At 64.1% G+C, this 1318-nt stretch overlaps 1 protein-coding gene across 1 annotated transcript in view; it reads left to right on the top strand.

Moving 5' to 3' along the window:
* The window catches only part of CSPG5 (chondroitin sulfate proteoglycan 5 (neuroglycan C)), a 32085-nt gene that overhangs the window by 9274 nt on the left and 21493 nt on the right, over positions 1-1318 (top strand). Inside the window, exons 4-5 of the mRNA XM_014955731.1 lie at positions 257-326; positions 813-859. Coding sequence (XP_014811217.1) covers positions 257-326; positions 813-859 — 117 coding nt within the window. The remainder of the gene's footprint in view (positions 1-256; positions 327-812; positions 860-1318) is intronic.

Below are 1318 nucleotides of genomic sequence, written 5' to 3'. Positions count from 1 at the left end.
TCCCTGGGGACCCTTAGCCCCCAGATCCCCATAGGTGGGGACATTTAGCTTCCCCCCCCCCCCAGATTTGGGAGCATTTAGACCCCAAACCCCAACATCTGGGGGCATTTAGCCCCACATCTCCATTCCTGGGGACATTTAGCCCCCAGACCTCCATCACTGGGGACGTGTAGCCCCCCAACACCAGGTTCACCCCAAAACATGGCCGGGGCACAGGGGGGGGTCTCACCACCACGCTCTCCTCTTCCCCCCCCAGATACCGCACCCCGTCCGAGCTGCACGACAACTTCTCCCTCTCCACCATTGCCGAGGGCTCCCACCCAAACGTAAGGAAACTTCCTGGTACTGTGTCCCCCCCTGTCCCCCCCACTTGCCATCCTACCCTTGTCCCTCTGTCTGTCCATCCCATCCCATCCCTGTCCGGGTGACGGTGTCACCACCCCAAGCCCCTCCGCACCTTCCTGTCCCCATCCCACCGTGGGCACCATCCCATTGTTATCAGGACCTTCCCCTGGTGACCCTAACCAGGCCAGGCGGGGGGGGTCGGTGTCACCCCGCTGTCCCCCTGCCCCATCCCCTCCTTGCCCACGTGGCACCCTGGGGAGCCACCATCTGGAGTTGCCTGGTGGCTTTGTCTCCACGCATGGGTGGCAGGGAGATGTTGGGGACACCCAGCGCCGCGTGGCTCCGGCGGGCGATGCTGGAGGGTGAAACACCCTGGGATGCTCCTGGTGTGGTCAAGATGTGTGTGTGTGTCCCCAAAAAACAAAAAGGGCTGCCCCACCAACCTCCTCTCTTTCGAATCGGCACAGAGAGAAGCCAAGGGCTTTGCCGAGCGCGAGCCGGAGGAGGAGCGTAGGTCCCTCTAAGCCTGTGCCGTGCCCCACCGCCGGGTTTTCACCCCAAAAACCCCATCTTTCGACCACCTGTAGCACCTGGAGCCTCCGCTCGGCCCCGACCCCCCGGAGGAGGCTCCTGGAGCCCCCTCGCTCCCCGCTGCCCAGAGGAGGAACCTGGGGATGAATCAGGTCCCACTCCCCGGCGTCCCCTTTGGGATGCGACGGGCTCGGTGCTGGGATGGGACCTGGGTGCTCGGAGACGCAGCCGAAACGATGGATGTCAAACCCCTGGGGAAAAAGGGGTTTTTTTCGGGGGGGGGACACACGTGGAGCAGCCCCTGCACCGGGCGAGGAGCTCAGTGCTCGTCCCATGGGGTTTCCTGTTGGAGCATCACGCTGGGGGTCACCCGTGGGACCATTGGCCAGAAGATGGAGGTTGCCCACCCCCATAAGAGCTGCTCCTTGGGTGTCCCCCCCCC

Source organism: Calidris pugnax, unplaced genomic scaffold (assembly GCF_001431845.1).
Source record: "Calidris pugnax isolate Ruff unplaced genomic scaffold, ASM143184v1 scaffold272, whole genome shotgun sequence".
NCBI classification, from domain to species: Eukaryota; Metazoa; Chordata; class Aves; order Charadriiformes; family Scolopacidae; genus Calidris; species Calidris pugnax.
This window is presented reverse-complemented; position numbering and strand designations above follow the sequence as displayed.